General features: G+C 48.5%; 1 protein-coding gene across 1 annotated transcript; it reads left to right on the top strand.

Moving 5' to 3' along the window:
* Positions 1-2,284: 2,284 nt before the first annotated feature.
* Positions 2,285-3,884, top strand: LOC125535418 (acyl-[acyl-carrier-protein] desaturase 7, chloroplastic). Its single transcript, XM_048698474.2, has 2 exons — positions 2,285-2,415; positions 2,528-3,884. The coding sequence occupies exons 1-2, from the start codon at positions 2,306-2,308 to the stop codon at positions 3,645-3,647; spliced, it is 1,230 nt and encodes a 409-aa protein (XP_048554431.2). The 5' UTR covers positions 2,285-2,305; the 3' UTR covers positions 3,648-3,884.
* The last annotated feature ends 11,387 nt before the right edge of the window (positions 3,885-15,271 follow it).

The following is a 15,271-nucleotide window of genomic DNA, read 5'->3' as shown; positions in this document are numbered from 1 at the left end:
AACTATAATTAATGATGTATTGCAACTAATGTTAATCACATATGGCAACTATAGTAATTAAACATGACAACTATAGTTAATTACACATGGCAACTAAAGTTAATCACACATGCGTTCGCGCTCACGGGATAGGGGTGAGCAGTTGGCACACAGGGTTGTGTGGTCCATCGTAGCTGCACCCGAACGTGTGGGCAGTTTTAATGTTCGCCCACACAGGGCCGTGTCGGCTGGCTTCTGGATACAACCGGACGAGTCGTGTGGTCGGGTGTCCATTGTGCCATACGTGTGATAGTTATCGGCGTCCTACTAAATAACAACAAAATCTGTTGAGCAAAAAGCAAGCGATCTCATAACATGAAATTTTAGATTCCTCAGGAACCCCTGCACTATATCACTATTCAATATTCATTTCCGTACTCTGGGAAGGTGAACAAGTCTTGTGATCATAATTATCTTGATTGATACTTCCTAACTAAACATGGAGAGACATGCCCAATATATTTTCAGCCAACTATTTGCTGAATTAGACCGGCAGCGTTGCCCATATTTTGATGAATAGTTTTCAGTTTGGCTTGAGCGGCAGAGTGGTTCGCCCATGCATTTGACCAGTTCGGCCCATGATCGATATGCAAACCTAACAGAGAGTTTAATTAGCAAATGTTTCCGCCCCGGCACGTCGGCTTGCATGCACATGGCGCAATAATGTGGGTGCCAAATCTAATACTGGTCCATATTAATCCTACTCCATATCTAATACTAGCAGATGTTCTGAATCAACCCATATGTACCGTGCAGCCATGAATCACTTATGTGGAGTTGTGGACTATGCATTATTGCATTGCATATGCGACCGGGATTTAAAATTTTACCAAAACTTTGGCGGCAACAATTTTTTTCTCATTTGGTTAGATAATTTCAGTTGTACATAAATTCAAGGTAAGTTGAAAGATAAGTTTTTCAAACTATATATTTCCAGCCCACTGGCAGAATTGCTATCCCAAACTGAAAGATTCTTTCACTCACTTTGCCCTTTCTAATACTGGTACACAATCACACACAAAATTCAGGCACGTATACAAAATGTAGTCTGTGATCCAAATTAACTAACGCTACCTCAGGTCAACTTTAGTACAAAGTTGTACAATATATTGTTAATTGGTATGGATCAGCGGGAGGGCGAACAAAAGTTTGTTTGTCAATTTAAATGGTTATTCTCTGTGCTTGACTCATAGTGTGAAGCTGGTCTATAAATGTAGTCTCCGATCCAAATTAATTAACGCTACCTCAAATCAGCTTTAGTACAAAGTTGTACTAAAGTAGTGTTAATTGATATGGATCGGAGAGAGTACGGAGAAAAGTTTGTTTGCCAATTTAAATGGTTATTCTCGGCGATTGACTCGTAGTGTGAAGCTGGTCTATAAATCATTATTTTGAATCGCATTAGCTAAATGACAGTCAACTGAATTTCAAATTGGGGTCAATCGATTTTTGAGAGTTCGCGGAGGAAAGAAAAGAGAAGAAAGGGGCTCATCGGAGGGCTACCCCATTATCTATCTTAGGGTTTAGCATGGGGGCGATGGTGGGGCTTCGCCGGAGAAAAAACTTGACACCGGAGGGGGGAGGGGGGGAGAGAGTGGGGCTAGATGGGTGGCCGGGGGTGGTGGGGGGACAGTTCAGGGGAAGGCGGTCGCGGGTGGCGGGGGCCGGCGGTTCGACCGGCGGCCCCTTTGGCAGTCTGCTGAGGAGGAGGAAGAAGGGTTATGCGCCGTAGGATCTTTGTCCAAATATAAAAGTCACATGACTTGCATGTCGCCATTCCCTTTTTACTCCCGGCACTTACTCATGGTGGAGTGAAGCTGTAGGCACTTACTAATGGAAGAGTGAAGCTAGCTGCTCTATAAACTAGATGATGCCCCGCGCGTTGCTGCGGGAATTGGTTGCAATATATTTCAATAAGATTAGATTGTGTGAAATATAAATTTTTAGATTAACAACACATGAACCAAAATTAAACATGCATATGACTTATTATATGTGATAAAATATTTATTGAATTTAAGTTGAACAATAGAATGATAATTATTCTCCCATGCATGGTTGCATGTGGTGGTGGGTCTTTATCATGCATGGTTGTATGTTATGGTGGGCCTTATCCCATCTATAATTGTATGGTGATGTGGCATGCTTGCATGTTAAGATAAATAGGTTAGTGGGGATCAATCTCTTAGGTATATAAGATATGTGCCAACCACGCAAAAGAAGATGTACTCCGCTTCCATCTTGGTGGAGTAGAGCAGAGCGCGGTATGGCGGCCTCATGGCTCCTCAAACATCCTTGTCCACCAGCAAGGCCATGGACAAGAACAAGGAATGCTACGGGTCTCCGTCTCCAGCAGGTGACCACCATCACTTACCGGTACGTACATACATACTGTATGTCCTTCACTTCAGGCGAATCTGTGATGAATTAAGTGTACGTAGGACTGTATAAATGCATGCAATTCAATAGATCGCTGGATTTTTCGCAGGCGAACCACGTGCACTGGCCGCAGCGCCGCCGTTGCGGTTAAGCACGAGGAGGAGGAGGGCGCTGACCAAGAGTGGCTGGCGTACCTGGAGCCGGCCAAGCTAGAGGTGTTCGACCAGCTGGAGCCCTGGGCCGAGGCGAACGTGGTGCCGCTCCTTAAGCCCGCGCAGGTGGCGTGGCAGCCGACGGACTTGCTGCCGGACCCGGCGTCGCTGGGCGCCGACGGCTTCCACGCGGCGTGCTCCGACATCAGCGCGCGCGCGGCCGGCCTGCCCGACGCGCACCTCGTGTGCCTCGTGGGGAACATGGTCACGGAGGAGGCGCTGCCGACGTACCAGAGCATACCCAACCGCTTCGAGGCCGTGCGCGACCTCACCGGCTCCAGCGGCACTGCCTGGGCGCGCTGGATCCGCGGCTGGTCTGCCGAGGAGAACCGGCACGGCGACGTGCTCAACAGGTACCTCTTCCTCTCCGGCCGCGTCGACATGCGGCAGGTCGAGAGGACCATCCACAACCTCATCCAGTCCGGCATGGTCATGAACGCTGCGCGGAGCCCCTACCACGGCTTCATCTACGTCGCCTTCCAGGAGCGTGCCACCTCCATCTCGCACGGCAACACAGCCCGTCACGCCAAGGAGCATGGCGACCTGGTGCTGGCCCGCATATGCGGCGCCATCGCCGCCGACGAGAAGCGCCACGAGCTGGCCTACACGCGCATCGTGGGGAAGCTGTTCGAGATCGACCCGGACGGCGCCGTGCGCGCGCTGGCGTATATGATGCGCCGCCGGATCGTCATGCCGGCGTCCCTCATGACAGACAGCCGCGATGGTGACCTCTTCGCGCACTACGCGGCCGTGGCGCAGCAGACCGGCATTTACACCGCCTCCGACTACCGTAGCATCTTGGAGCACCTGATGAAGCAGTGGGGGGTGGAAGAGCTGGCGGCGGCGGAACTCTCCGACGACGGGAGGCGTGCGCGGGAGTACGTGTGCGCCTTGCCCCACAAGATCCGCAGGTTGGAGGAAAAGGCTCACGAGCGCAGCGGCCAGAAAGCCCAGCCTGCAACATCGGCCCCGTTTAGCTGGATCTTTGATAAGCCTCTCAACAACAGCATGGGGTAATCAAATTATTACTTTCATATACCCTAAATATCGTTTAAATCATTATTTTTCGATCCAGCCTTTGAGATGAAGTATTCTTCATCTCTACTTTGCCACTGTCGGCGCCACTATGAGTACTTTTTTTCTGATCAGGTTGAAGTTATGAGTATGGTATTGTACTACTATATTTTCGTAAGTTGTTTTATCACATTCTAAAAATAAATATAATACAAGGAGAGTGAAAGTTGTATTCGTGTATGTCTATTTATCAATGTAACATCCTAATTCTTTTTTTCTTTGGCTGCAAAATGTAACATCGTAATTCTAACTGAGAGTCATCCAAAGTCCAAACTAACTGAAATTAATAAGTGATCCTACGTCCATCCTGCAAAAAGAATTTATCATCCTTTCTTTCTTCACTAAGAAGCGACTAGGGTAAGCATCAAACCATTTCCCGCCATCCACCACCGTGGGCAATGAGTTTCTGGGCTCCCCTCCTGTGCAAGCCTCTTCAGCATGTGAGGTGCAGGAATCTCGGTGCCAGCTCGTAGATATGTTAGGGTTAGGGTTCCACAGTGGCACATCATTGATGGTCGCACCAATAACATGTTGAATTAGTTTACCATGAGCTTTTTCTCCAGTTTGACAGTGGCGTCCAGGGCTCATGAGCGTAGATTCCTGTAGTCCTTTCTAGAAGATGGGGCTGGAGTTTCCGTGGTATGTCGACGCACTAGCGCCAACAACTTTTCACTGCTGTTTGGTCCTCTGGCTGCATCCCTATCACGTTGTTTCATCCTCGGGGACCGGCAAGATGCTCATGAGATATAACCCAAGTCTGGCTCTTGAATTTGCGACTCTTCCAATTGTGACGGCTTCTTTTCCATTGCACTAGTATGGCTGAACCGTGAATACCATCCACATCAACAACTTCAGGTTGGCTCTATTGATGGAGTTGCATGCGGGCGCCGGGGGGGGGGGGGGGGGATGGATGTAGGTCTCATCATGGATTTTTGATGTAATTTTATTTGTTTTCTTGAGTTGCTTGCACTTCTAGTCTAGTTAATCCAAGTTTTTATTTTAAAAAATCCCAAGTTCATACAAAATAAACTACTAGTGAAAAATAATAATTTGCAAAAATAAACTAAGCTTCACCTCGCATGTTAGACTATCAAAAATAATTTCACAAGAAAGTGTATGTAAACACAAACATAAGCAAGATTTTTTTATAGAGAAAAGGTGTGAGCCCGACTTTATAAATAAAGCCACAAGGCAAGATCCGAAACACATAGATGTAACTATAGGAAGGATAGGTTCAAATAGCTGCTCATGCAGTAGGGAATACAGTAGGAGAAATGCAGACCAATAACCTATGGACAATGACTAAGAGAAGGAAACAACATCACGAAAGCGTAAGGCCGACTGGGAGTCCCGATCTCGATTGATAAGTTCAGCCACCATAGCCTTCACACGATAAATCGGGAGCTCCGTCGCGTCCTTGTCCCCAGAGGCGGAGCGTGACACAAAATATAGGAGGGGCCGAAGGTTTACAGTGCCAAACAACGATATTCAAGTGCAAATAAATAACATGGTCTTTCAGGCTTTGTAAGCGTAGAATAATTAGAGAAGTACCATACACTAGTATATACTCCCTCCGTCCAAAAATACTTGTCAGGAAAATTAATAAAAATGGATGTATCTAGAATTAAAATACGTCTAGATACCTCCATTTCTCAGACGAGCATTTCTGGACGGAGGGAGTACATATCTAAAGAGATAACGGGATGGAACCGAAGAGCTAAAGAGATATTTTAGGAGGGAAAATAATTGGAGATTTCTTTTAGAGTAAAAAGAATTTGAGAACTAGGTGGGATTTTTTATCCTGAGGATTGGAAATTCTTTACCTGGCAGATTGGAAAGATTTTTTTAGGCATGTCAGATTGGAAAGTGGTAGCTAGTAGGTACTTGTTGGTGCATTGCACTGCACGTTCGGCCACAGTGCACTGCCCACAACGCAGCAAAAATAGGCTAGGCCTAGTAAAAACAGCCGGATGGAATGGATCTAATGGGCCATATACACTGCTAATTGTATTTTGCATTTTTGGAAGGTCGGCCCATGGCCCTGTATGGTCCCAAGAGGATCCGCCTGTGCTTGTCCAGAGCTTTAACCGACGGCTTCCACTGTTGTAAAAAGTTAAGTAATTTAAATAGACAATCAGCATGCATGTATATATAGTTACTATTCATCACCCAGGGTGCAGAATAAGTTATTCTTCATTCGAGATAATCTTACAATTGTTTCATAAATAAATTAAATTTCGAATACAAATAGTTATATTCATAGTGATTCCCTACATAAAATTTGGCATAAGAAAACAAAAATATAGATCATAAGACAAGAAATATAGCATTTAATGTATATTTTACATTATGTTTTTACGGTGATTATATATTCTCTTACGTTCTCTTTTTACATTTGAAATAAGATAAAACTTATGGAACGTAAAATTATGGTGCATTGATGATAAAATAGAGGGAGGTGAAGAATAACTATTCCTCACACAGGATGAAGAATAGTCAATCCCCCTATATATTTTATGTTCGTAAATTTTGTCTTATTTTTGACGTAAAAAGAGACCGTAAGAAAATATATAATCGTCGTAAAAAATATTTTTTATTATGTAATATTACAAACATAAAAATATAATGTAAATACACATAAACTGCAAATTTTCTTGTGTTTTGACCTATTTTTTTATTTTTTTTATTTGAATTCCAAGCGTAATTTAATTATGAAATGATCGTAAGATTACATCGGGTGAAGAATAACTTATTCTGCATCCTGAGTGATGAATAGTATCTGCAGTAGCTGCAGTCAATGCTATCCGCACCTTTTGTTTGCATCAAGATTAGCACCTTTGGCAGAAGGGGAAGCCATCGACCAAAGGGGAAGCCATGTGCACTGCTTTTCAAGCTGTTGGACGAAAAAGGAAGCCTAGACTCTGCATGGTCAGATTTATTTGTGGTTTGTTTGCAGCTGTTTTTCAACATTGAGACTAGCGCATGGAACATTTTTGGAAAGCTATTACGTAGGCTTTGTTTACTTGCTATGCTCAAAGGGTTCCATTTTTTTTAGCAAAATGACAGGCCATCATCCGTCTATAGAGTAAAGGTTCAGAACTTTTGAATGATGTGGCTGAAAAGAATCGTGTGTCGAGCCTGAAAGACATCATCAATTGAAACCAAGTTTATCATAAAGGAAATGCATCTCCATTTACTTCTGTGTCTAGCTGCAATAACACGGTGATGGGCGTTGCTTGTGAAATTACCTTTTTCTTGCATTTTCAGTATACGCACGAATCGGGTCAATGCGCACAGCCAGGTCATTTCCCCCTTTTTTTTGCACCTTTTTGGTCTTTTTCTGCATGAAGCTCCTGTTTCCGATTTCTTTTTATTGGACAAAAACTGCTGAAAAGGTGACTACGTTGTTTCGAATGGTAGTATTAGAACGTCAAATCCTTCTATGCATGTCCGTGCGTACAGTGTCAGGTGAGTGTTCCTCCCATATACAGTATAATGTTGCTAGAAACAAATTACCATTTAGTGTGTGATGTAGCCTTGTCAAGATCTATATGACATCACTCACCCCTTCATCTCCTGCATCTACGTTTACATAGATCTTCAGAAGAAGGCAAGTGTGTTGTCGCTTAACATATTTGAAAAAAATGCTTTAATTTCATCGTTGCGACAGGGTAGGCTCGGACAAGCAGCTATGGAGCGACGTACATGAGGATTCAATATATATAGGGCAATACAATCCCGTCCATAGGATCAGTAACACTCTCTTCAAATCAGTTTTGCGTGTTTTCTATCGTTCAAGAATCGTTTAAGTACCACAAACTAGCTGTTGACCTGAACCTGATAACAATGAGCTTGAAAACAGTGCGTCATTTGATCTGCTTCAGTCGGAGACGGGTGCTGACGAAGATCAACGAGGGTACACACTTATAGCCCGTTTATTGGAGCGCAAGTATCGATTGGGAACCTCTTCACCACCATTGACGACAACCTCTTTCCATTATTTATACTCGACCAATGGATATAGAGAAGCCCTCCTGTGGGTCCACCCTGTTCATCACCAGTTTTTCAAAAGCGATTGGTCAACTTACTAACCCCAGCATGTGTGGTGCTCCGTGCAGTCACATGCCAACATGCCATGCACCCATGTGAGATACACTGTAGCGTCATCCTCTGACTACGCTTCCCGGCCCTCGGGTCAATCTCCATTGTCTATATACTTGTCCAATGGATATACACAGGCCCATATGCGTCCACCCTGTTTGTCACCAGTTTTATAAAAGTTACTGGTCAACTTACTAACACCAGCGTGCGTGGTGCTCGGTGCAATCACATGATGGTTGATGTAATGGTAGTTGGTTCTGAAAGTTTGAGTTAAACATCCTGCAGTATGTAGATTCTCTGCCGCTGGACTCGGCGTCGGCGTCAGCTGCTCTGGGCGCGTCGTCATTGTCTGAAGCGGAGGAGGATGAGGACGAGGTGATGATGCCCGCCATGCGACGGGCCTCGGGAACTGCTCCTCCTGGAGTCGTGCTGCTCTCTCCGCCGCTGTCGACCGCTGCCTTCTCATCTTTGCGGCGATGATGTCAGGCGTACATCTCTGTGGACGTGTACGAGAGGCGGATGGCGGTGCGGAGGTCCTTGTCGTCGTCACTAGCCGGGGGAAGTGGCTGTGGCGCGGATCTGCTCGATCCTCCCATGGATACGCGGTTGTTAGCTGCTTCCGCCGCCCGCTTCTTTGCGAGCCGATACGCGCAGCCCACGGACTCCGGTTGCGGTTCCGCCGGCAACATCACCTAGCGGCACTCTGGAGGGGTTGGTGCGGGCGATGCTGAGTGCTACTTGGCAGGGGCCGGAAGGGAGCGCGACGGACGAGCGTGGGGTGCGGCAGACGTACTGCTCCCCACCCGGCCAGCCACCGACGCCCCAGAAGAGGAGCCACCGCCCCGATACATCAGCGAGCAGCGGAGGGCAATGCGGAGAGCTAGCTCCTCCTCGTCGGGTGTGGACGAGCCATCGGAATCCTTGGAGGCCTTGAGCCACTCCAGTAGGTCGGATTCACTGTCAGATATGGCGGGGGAGAGCTGAGGGCACCCATCAATTCCCCCCGTGTCGTCTCCTCTGGCGACTCGGGGGCAAGCCCTACCGCGCCGCCGCCGGCACCTCCCCCCACCCCTCCTCTGCTTCGCCGTTGCCGGAGGGGACGCGGGCTAAGCCGCGCGTGCCCCTGGGATGGTGGCGGCGAGGCTCTCGCGGCTGGGTTCACGCAGATCTGAGGCGGCTGACTCCCATCGTGGTGGCCCGTGTGCCGGCTGGCTCGGGCGTCCGGCGTCGGATCCAGGGCTGCTACCTCCCGTCGCGATGGCCGGTGTGCCGGCTGGCTCCTGTGGCCACGTCTTGCGGTGCAGGCAGGCCCATCGTGGGCGCTGGGGGCGGATCTGGGTCGCCCTGCGCGACGTGACGACGCCGGGGGCGCGGTGCCGGCCTCCCGTGCTCTGGTGGTCTGTCCTGGGCGGGTGCGGCGACATCCTTCGTGTGGCCCCGCTGATCTGGATGTTTGCCGGTGGTGCGTTCCGCTGGACTGGCTGGATCCGGTTGGATCGGCCCGTGGTTGTCCGGCTTGGGCAAAGGAGGGTGGTGGTGAGTACTGCTAGTGGAGGTGGTGGTGATGGGAGGTGGTGGCGGTGCTGCTGCAGCAGGTCTTGATCTCACTAACTTCTATTGGCGCCGCGGGCGCTTCGGGTCTGGTCTCCGACGGGTGCGCGGTGGCGCGTGTGGGGCGTGCCGCCGCACCTGATGTATGGCTCCAGCTCGGACCATGGTGGTTCCTGGCCTCGGGTAGTGCTCCTCTGCTCCTTGCCGGCATGGTGCACGGCAGGGCATGGCGGCCTGCGCTGCGTCCAGGGGCCTGCGTTCGATCGGCCGTTGATGGATCTGGCGCCTAGTGCTGACGTTTGGTGCCGGTGGTCTCCGCAGGGTGCGGTTGGCTCCGGTGGCTTGTCGTGCTTCTTCGTCTCTCGAAGGGTTCGATGGTGGTGGTGGTCAGGTGCTGTCTTGTTGTAGGGATGTGCTCAAACTCCGGATGAGAACCCTGCATCGACTATGTCGATGCCGGCGGCAACGACGTTTATGGATGTCGTTTTCCTTGCAGGAGGTGCCGTTGTGGAGCTCCAGCACCTACAACTTCTTCTTTGTGGTCTCCGGGTGAAAACCTAAGATCAGGCAATGCTGGATCGGATGGCGGTGTTGTGTCCTCGGCAACACTACCTCCTCGGAGGCATCATCTTGGAGACCCAAACGATGGCTTCTGTTGTTGCGTGTGGTTGAGGGTGGCCCGCGTGCTGGTGGAGCTGGGGCCTGCTCAGGACCGATGGTGGTGTGTTCTTCTTCATGTGTTTCTCTTTGGCTGCCCTACGTGTGGTCTCCGGCCTGGTTCTATGCATGCTCATGACCCTGTTCTGTTGAGGCGAGCCTCGGGCTCTTGGACTTGTCTTGGTTCATCTTTGCTCAATGACGACGCAATGACGCCTCCCCGACTTGCTAATCGTCTTGAACTTCCGTGGCGGAGCGCTCAGTCAAGGTTCGTGTTAAGTTTTGGCACAAGGTTCGTGTTAAGCTTTGGCACTCGCTGATTGTGGATGCTCCTCTGTTGTGCCGTGGGGTTTGATACGCACACCGGTGCGGTGCGTTAGGCTGTTTGTAGAGTCTTGGTATTGTGATCCCTTGACGCACCCTTCATCTACCTGATCCTGTTAGTATGCTAGCTAGGTCTTGCCTTATGTTGGGCGTCCTGCTCCTCTCCTTTCCTTGTAACACTTGTTACTTGTCTGGTTTTCGGCTCGGTTTTCCTCATAAACGGGGTCATTTTGTTAAGGTTTTCGATCCGGTTTTCCTTATAAACTGGATCACTCTCCTGGCATTATGGCCACTTTGAGCAATATATTCATGTGGAGGGACTCCTCCCCCGGTGATTCTCAAAAAAAAGATATGGCGGGGGAAGATGAAGTGGATATATTTCGGGGAGAAATGGAGAGGCCGGGAGTGTGCGGACTGAGTTTGATTAGGGTTTGCTCATCGGTCGTCATATATTTGTGGAGGCTGGATTTGGGTCATTGCGGGCCATAGAGGACTAGGCCGACGTGGCGGGCGCGCCCGGATGCCCCCATATCTGCCCCATATTTGGGCTGGATATGAGGGGCACCCGGTCAGCCCGGGCGTTTGAGGTCAGTTTGAGGCGCCCGTGTAGGTCAATTTTTTGTGACCGGTCAGTGACCGGGCGGGCCTCCCAGACGTTTGAGGAGGGTTTGGAACGCCCGGCTGTAGATGCTCTTAGATAGCCATGTCCTTCACAGGCTCAGCGTCATTTTGATCCAAGTTCACTCGTTCCCGGCTCTGGTTACATGGGCGGCAACTGCAACTCCGGTTGCTCTGCCTCGTCCTCCGCCTCTGTGTCAAGTTCGGCGAAAATCTCGTCGGCCCGCCCGTTCCTGCCGGATGAACTATCGGTTGGCCTTAAATAGGCCTTATCCTGGAGTACTCCATGATGGCGTGCTACTCCGCCATTTCCGCCGCTTGGGTGACTACAAACACCGCCATGGTGTCCTCCATGCTGAGACGCGTAGTCGGTGCCAACTCGTCTCTCATCCTCCTCCAGATCCGGCACCTCCATCCGAACCTGCTGCTGCTCCAGCTCCTCCTCCTGCTCCTCCTCGTCCGGCTCTCGCGAGTCCAGAGGCAGGCCGACTATGATGCGGGCGGTGCACCTCGCCTAGATCTCCTCCTCAAACTGGAACAGGCGCCCACAAGTGTAGGTGTTGCTCGCGGTCGACGTTCACCCCATAGTAAAACCGCATATAAGATTGGCCTGAAGTTAAAATTTGTAAAGTTTGACCAGCTTTATAGAGAGAAAAATCAACAGTTTTCTAAAAATCTAGATTTGCCCAAAAATCAAACATTGACAAGTACAAAATCCACAAAAAAATATTTTTTGTGAAGATAAGTTTCATATTATATTACTTTAGTATTGTTGATGTTGATTTTTGATAATGCAAATATCGTCAAAACATTACGGAGTTTGACTTCCGACAATTCTTATATGCAAAGGTGGAAAGGACGTAAGGAGTACATGAAATCTACTAGCATACAGAATTCGGATGATAAGTACTTGTTTGGGCCGTCAGGAAATCAAGTGTGGAGAACAAATTCTATCGTGTGAGCAACTGAGCATGTTGGGGAAATGATGGGTGGTGCACGAGGAATTTGTCTAAACTCTGACGAAAAAAGAATTCTGAACTCTGAAGTTGTTTCCCTAGTACTCCACGTCCTCTAAGTATGTATACGTTCTACTATCTACTAGCGGGATCCTTTCCTCGGTTTTGATAGGCGTAGAGGTTGGCCGGATCATGGTTATGCTGCGACTATTTATCCGGATATGTATTTGTGCTATGCCGAATTCTAACATATGTATGTCCGGATAATACAACTGTTTAGGCCGTTGAAAAATCACGTGCTGCAGTCAATGCTATCTACACTTTTTGTTTGCATCAAGATTAGCACCTTTGGGAGGATAAGGTTTCGATTTTGTGAATTATTGGTGTGCTCATTGACCAAAGAGGAAGCCATGTGCACTGCTTTTCAAGCTGTTGGACAAAAAAGAAATCCTAGACTCTGCATGGTCAGATTTATTTGTGGTTTCTTTGCAGCTGTTTTTCAACATTAAAACTAGCGCATGAAACATTTTTGGAAAGCTATTACGTAGGCTTTGTTTGCCTGCTATGCTCAAAGGGCTCCATCTTTTTTTTAGCAAAATGACAGGCCATCATCCGTCTATAGAGTAAAGGTTGGGAACTTTTGAATGATGTGGCGGCGTGGCCGAGGCGGCGCCGGGGCGGTGGGCGTCGCGGTTCCGGCGGGTCTGCATCTACTGCGGCAGCGCCAAGGGGTGCAAGGCCAGCTACCAGGACGCCGCTGGGAGAGAGAGAGGGAGCTAGCCATGGCCGCCGTTGCGCCTGGACTCAATCTGGAGCTCAGCCATGGTCAACATAAGTACTAATTTGTCAGCCATGGTCAGCCTGGGTCACTGTCAAATGGGCCCATGTGGTCAGTCTAAGTACTAATTGGTTTAGATTTAAGTCAGTGACTAAATTTTAAAAAAGTTTAAAAAATTGAGAATATTTATTGAGATTGACATGTGGGCCCTACATGTCATAGCGGTCAACATAACAGTCAATCTGACGGAGTTGGCCATTGTGCCACATCAACGCTTACGAATGGGCCCAACCTGTCAGAAAGGGGTTAGACGAGCCGAATCAGCCACTTTTCAAACATGGTAGTTTTTAGTTAAAAATTAGTCAAAAAATGGTAGTTTTCGGCACAAATTTGTAAAATGGTAGCTTGTAGGCACGGTTGCGCGAAATGTGTTAGTTTTTTGTTAAATACTACATGCATGCCGTGACTTCAAAGATGTCATGGCTGTCCGTGTGGCAGAAAATGACAATGTCGTCCGCATAGAGAGATATGCTCGAAGCCGCATGCTGAGTAGTAAGGCCCTCCACTATGTGTTCGGTGCCAGAAATTTAAAAAGTTTGCCATATACACTTCGATGCCAAATGTAAAAAGTTTAGCACCGGCACCACAACGTGAAGGATTTGGCACCCATCCACCTCTAGCCCACCTACGTATAAACTAGTAATATATCAGCTTAAAGCAGTGTCTCGCCGGTGGTGCCTCGCATGCAAAAGTACAGTAGCTGCCTAGTTTATTGCCTCAACGAAATATGGCGTCGGAGCAAGTAGAGGAATCGATGCCCTGAAATTTTTATTTGGCATCGGCTGGGCTATGTAGGGCACCGGTGCCAAATGTTCAAAAAGTGAATTTGGCATCGGTTTTGGCCTACATAGTGAAGGGCCTAAGGCGATGGAGGAGGCTGAGATCCACCGCGTGTAGCAGCATGGTGTTGAGGACGTCTACACAACCAATTCAAATCCCTCCCTCCTGGGCCTGGAACAGTTTAAGACATCTCAAATTGTAGTCTAGAATGTATTGAGGAGACATGTAAAACAAGCCACATGTATGTATATATATATATATACATATATATATATATCAAAGACAACCATTTTCTTGGTTCTAAATAGCATAATACCGGATGATAAGTACTTGTTTGGGCCGGAGGGAGTATGACTCAACTTTTCCAACATGGCATTGAACGTACTAGACGCAAAACAAAAAATTAGATAGTAGAGGCGGTGCTCAAGAATCGGACCTGGCAGCTCGTTCCTCGGCCGGCTAACTGCAACCTCATTGACTGCAAATGAGTTTTCAAGCTCAAATACCGTGCTGATGGTTCTGTTGATCGTCACAAGGCGCGGTTGGTCATAAAGGGGTTCAAGCAACGCCATGGAATCGATTATACAGAGATGTTCAGTCTAATCATTAAACACACAACTATTCGATTGATCTTATCCATTGCAGTTTCACACGGCTGGATGCTTCGTCAGTTAGACATGCAGAATGCGTTTCTCCATGGTATTCTCGAAGAAGATGTCTACATGAAACAATCCCCGGGGTATGTTGATCCACGGCTTCCGCGTCATGTGTGCAAACTGGACAAATCACTGTCTGGTCTCAAACAGTCTCCCCGCACTTGGTTCTCTCGCCTCAGCACAAAGCTTCTAGAGCTTGGTTTCCATCCATCTCTTGCTGATTCGTCTCTGTTTATTTATCAGCAAGGGGGGGTGTGCATCTACATGCTGATTTATGTCGACGATATCATCATCACCGGTTCGTCAAGCCAAGCTATAACTGTTGGGGAACGTAGTAATTTTAAAAAAATTCCTACGCACACGCAAGATCATGATGATGCATAGCAACGAAAGGGAGAGTGTGATCTATGTACCCTTGTAGACCGACAGCGGAAGCGTTAGCACAATGCGGTTGATGTAGTCGTACGTCTTCACGGCCCGACCGATCAAGTACCGAAACTACGGCACCTCCGAGTTTTAGCACACGTTCAGCTCGATGACGATCCCCGGACTCCGATCCAGCAAAGTCTCGGGGAAGAGTTCCGTCAGCACGACGGCGTGGTGACGATCTTGATGTTCTACCGTCGCAGGGCTTCGCCTAAGCACCGCTACAATATTATCGAGGATTATGGTGGAAGGGGGCACCGCACGGCTAAGAAAACGATCACGTGGATCAACTTGTGTGTCTACGGGTGCCCCCTGCCCCCGTATATAAAGGAGTAAGGGGAGGAGGCCGGCCGGCCCTATAGGCGCGCCAAGGAGGAGTCCTCCTCCTAGTAGGAGTAGGACTCCTACTAGGAGGGGGAAAGGAAGTGGGGAGGGAGAAGGAAAGGGGGGCGCCCCCCCCCTCTCCTAGTCCAATTCGGACCAGGGGGGAGGAGGCGCGCGGTCCACCCTGGCTGCCCTTCTCTCTCTCCACTAAGGCCCATATGGCCCATTACTTCTCCCGCGGGGGTTCCGGTAACCCTCTGGTACTCCGGTTTTCTTCGAAATCACCCGGAACACTTCCGGTGTCCGAATATAGTCATCCAATATATCAATCTTTAT

Source organism: Triticum urartu, chromosome 2A, assembly GCF_056163025.1.
Source record: "Triticum urartu cultivar PI428250 chromosome 2A, HENAU_Tu73, whole genome shotgun sequence".
In the NCBI taxonomy this organism is placed as follows: domain Eukaryota; kingdom Viridiplantae; phylum Streptophyta; class Magnoliopsida; order Poales; family Poaceae; genus Triticum; species Triticum urartu.
The sequence above is the reverse complement of the archived record's forward strand: the minus strand, read 5'-3'. Positions and strand labels throughout refer to the sequence as shown.

Bases quoted from the DNA above. Each gene is read 5' to 3' on its own strand.
- LOC125535418 (XM_048698474.2), top strand. From the start codon at position 2,306: ATGGCGGCCTCATGGCTCCTCAAACATCCTTGTCCACCAGCAAGGCCA. The intron at 2,416-2,527 runs GTACGTACATAC...GATTTTTCGCAG, and splicing joins GTGACCACCATCACTTACCG to GCGAACCACGTGCACTGGCC.